The sequence below is a fragment of the Fusarium musae genome, chromosome 7 (genome assembly GCF_019915245.1).
Source record: "Fusarium musae strain F31 chromosome 7, whole genome shotgun sequence".
In the NCBI taxonomy this organism is placed as follows: domain Eukaryota; kingdom Fungi; phylum Ascomycota; class Sordariomycetes; order Hypocreales; family Nectriaceae; genus Fusarium; species Fusarium musae.
The window spans coordinates 2,314,317-2,318,193 of record NC_058393.1 but is presented as its reverse complement, the minus strand read 5'-3'; the positions used below and the strand labels follow the sequence as shown (position 1 = coordinate 2,318,193).

Genomic DNA, 3,877 nt, shown 5'->3' with positions numbered 1-3,877 from the left:
ACACCTATCATCAACGATAGCATCTCGATTCTGCTCATCAAATCTTCGGTGAAGAAAAAAAGAAGATCCTCAGCTTGGGTGCGGACTTGGGAGACCATGTTCGTGATTTTCTGCATATAATTTCCTTGTCGAATTCTCTTGTCTCATGTTATTCAAGCTTTAGCTACCGCCTTCCATCATCGTACCTTACGGACGGTACATTTCATTGCCCCACGTCTCCTTTACTGGGCACACGCTCATCCGATAGATCAATACTCGTCCTCGATACTTTCTTCCCTTTCGCTTCCCGAGCCTCAACGTCGCAATGGCCGACTACGCTCAGTACCACGCTCTTGGACACGGCGAGGTTATTGACCCCAATGATCCTAACCGAACATCTCAACCCTCTGCGCAACAGTTCCAACCGCCAATCGCTCCCTCACCTTACCAACAACAAGCATCCCCATATGGAGCACCCCAATATCTTGGAGGCCAGCAAGCGCCTCCTCCTATGACTGGCTCTCCCGCACCAGCTCTTGGATACGGTTATGCACCTCCTCAGGCTCAGGCTCCTCCAGGCCAAGCTCCTCCACCACAAGATGCTACACTGGCCGCTCAGCTTGGTGGAATGAACTTGGGAGATGGACATGGCACAGCGAGAAGGAAGAAGAAGGATCGTCATGCATACCATACCGTTGAACCTACCGGTTCCTCGCAAGCCTTCAATGGCATGCCTCCCCAGGGGACCTCGGCTACACAGTTCCTCGACAGCGTCCCTGGCGGTCCCGGTTTTGGAGGTCAATTTGGAAGCCCCCAGGGAACTCCCCAGATGCAAAGTCAGAGCCAATTTAGTGCGCCAGTTAACCCGGCATTTGGTCCTGGTCCTGTTCCTGGAACACCCGGTGTCGGCGAGGGCCTCGGTACAGCCTCAGTGTCTACCAGCGGACCCAAGGGAGTGTCACCTGACGACATGCCCAGCGTACCGGCCTCGCGAGATGCTATCCAGCAGTACTACCTCAAGAACGTCTATCCCACCTTCGAACGACATGTCCCTCCTCCCTCGACCGTTTCCTTTGTTGCCTACGACCAGGGCAACTCGTCACCGAAGTACACTCGACTCACACTCAACAACATCCCCACTACTCAGGACGCTCTGCAGGCTACCGGCCTTTCTCTGGGACTCTTGCTGCAGCCGCTAGCTCCTCTGCAGGCTGGAGAAGCCGAAATTCCTGTCCTCGACTTTGGTGAACCTGGACCCCCACGATGCAGACGATGCCGAGCTTATATGAACCCCTTTATGATGTTCCGTTCAGGTGGAAACAAATTTGTCTGCAACCTCTGCGCATATCCCAACGATACTCCTCCCGAATATTTCTCTGCGACCAACCCACAAGGTGTCCGAGTTGATCGTGACACTCGACCCGAGCTTCACCGAGGAACTGTAGAGTTTGTGGTGCCTAAAGAGTACTGGACCAGGGAGCCCGTGGGATTGCGATGGTTGTTCCTTATCGACGTAACCCAAGAATCCTATAATAAGGGTTATGTTGAGGCTTTCTGTGAGGGTATCCGTGTTGCTCTATATGGTGGTGAAGATCAAGAGTTGGATGAGAATGGAGAGCCGAAACGTAGGATACCAGAAGGTGCCAAGGTTGGATTCGTCACGTACGACAAGGACATTCACTTCTACAATGTCAACGTAAGTCAAAGATGATACTTATACTGTCGCTTTTACTAACTGTCTACAGCCTGCCCTGGATCAAGCTCAGATGATGATCATGCCTGACCTTGAGGACCCCTTTGTGCCCCTGAGTGAGGGACTCTTTGTCGACCCATATGATTCCAAGGATGTGATCACATCTCTGCTTACTAGGCTTCCGGATATGTTCTCTACCATCAAAAACCCCGAGCCCGCCCTTCTCGCCGCCCTGAACTCAGCACTTGCCGCCCTCGAGGCGACGGGAGGTAAGGTTGTGGCATCATGCTCTGCGCTGCCAACATGGGGCCCTGGTCGTCTATTCATGCGTGACAATGGTAATCACCCTGGAGGTGAAATCGACAAGAAGCTCTACACAACTGAGCACCCGGCCTGGAAGAAGGTTGCTGAGAAGATGGCTGCTTCCGGTGTCGGTGCTGATTTCTTCCTTGCTGCTCCTTCTGGTGGTTATCTTGATATTGCGACTATTGGTAGGCCCAGTCCTTCAAAGTGTCATGAACTCATGCTAAGCTAATTTTTCTCTAGGTCATGTTTCCTCAACCACTGGCGGAGAGACCTTTTACTACCCTAACTTCATCGCTGCGAGGGATAGCCGAAAGTTATCACTCGAGATCTCACACGCCGTGACCAGAGAGACTGGTTTCCAAGCTCTTATGAAGGTCCGATGCTCTAACGGCCTCCAAGTCTCGGGCTACCATGGCAACTTTATCCAACACACCTTTGGTGCCGACTTGGAAATTGGCGTTATTGATGCTGATAAGGCAATGGGTGTCAGCTTTAGTTACGATGGCAAGCTGGATCCCAAGCTTGATGCTCACTTCCAGTCTGCCCTTCTCTATACAACGGCTTCAGGCGAGCGACGCGTGCGATGTTCAAATGTTATTGCCAGCGTTACGGAAACCTCCAAGGAATCGGGTGCGCGTGAACAGGGTATTCGTGAGTGCCTCAAGTTTGTTGATCAGGACGCTGTCATTGGTATGCTTGCAAAGGAAGCCAGCTCGAAGTTGGCGACTACATCAAGTAACCTCAAGGATATCCGTCACTGGCTAAGTGAGAAGGCTATCGACGTTCTTGCCTGCTATCGAAAGCATGCCGCTCAGCAGCATCCTCCAGGACAGCTTGTCATGCCTGAGCGATTAAAGGAGTACTGTATGTACCTTCTGGGTCTCCTCAAGTGCCGAGCACTCAAGGGAGGTGTCGAGAACTCAGACCGCAGAGTCCACGAGATGCGGATGCTTCGTTCTATGGGTGCTCTCGAGCTGAGCCTGTATCTGTACCCCCGAATGATTCCTATCCACAACCTCGCACCTGAAGAGGGCTTCGCCGACCCCGAGACAGGCCATCTCAAGATGCCCCCTGCGATCCGCACATCATTCTCACGAGTCGAGCCTGGTGGCGTGTATCTGGTTGACAATGGCCAACAGTGTCTCCTTTGGTTCCACTCACAGACTTCTCCTAACCTCATCTCTGATCTGTTTGGTGAAGACAAGGACTCCCTCAAGAGTCTTGACCCCTACACATCAGCTCTACCACTGCTAGAGACTCACCTCAACGCTCAAGTCCGCAACATTATCGAGTTCCTCCGAACGATGCGTGGCTCAAAGGGTCTCACTATCCAGCTCGCTCGACAAGGCATTGACGGCGCCGAGTTTGACTTTGCCCGTATGCTCGTGGAAGATCGTAACAACGAGGCTCAGAGCTACGTGGATTGGCTGGTACACATTCACAAGGGTGTTCAGTTGGAGGTAAGTTTCATCTAATCATGACTTGTCAACAGAAAGGTCTAACATGCATTGTAGCTGAGCGGGCAACGTAAGAAGGAGGGCGAGGAGCACACGGCGGCAAGCTTGTCAAACTTTGCAGGCTTGAGACCAGCTTATTGGTAGTTGAAAAAGTCCAGCAGCTTAATAGAATCGGATCTTGATAACAGCGGTCGTTTATCATATGGAGTAATGTAACAGAAACAAGCAAAAGACTTTGGTGGGGAAGACAGGATGAGAGGACAGATGATGATTTGGTTAACAGGTAGCGGGTAGCACGAACACACCGACACATTATCGTCGAGCCCATCTCAGTCTTGTCACGGACACTGTCCTTCCTGTCTGTTGCACGATACATGTGTCCATCCGTAACATGGAAGACACTCAAGTATACAGTTTACACCGCAACATTGTATTCATGCTT

General features: G+C 51.7%; 1 protein-coding gene across 1 annotated transcript; it reads left to right on the top strand.

Annotated features, from left to right (window-relative positions):
- Nucleotides 1-304: 304 nt before the first annotated feature.
- J7337_009871 (uncharacterized protein) lies at nucleotides 305-3,579 on the top strand (the record flags this gene model as incomplete). Its single annotated transcript, XM_044827466.1, has 4 exons — nucleotides 305-1,675; nucleotides 1,725-2,163; nucleotides 2,219-3,438; nucleotides 3,493-3,579. 4 exons carry the CDS (start codon nucleotides 305-307, stop codon nucleotides 3,577-3,579), a joined length of 3,117 nt encoding a protein of 1,038 aa, XP_044678060.1.
- Between the last annotated feature and the right edge of the window lie 298 nt (nucleotides 3,580-3,877).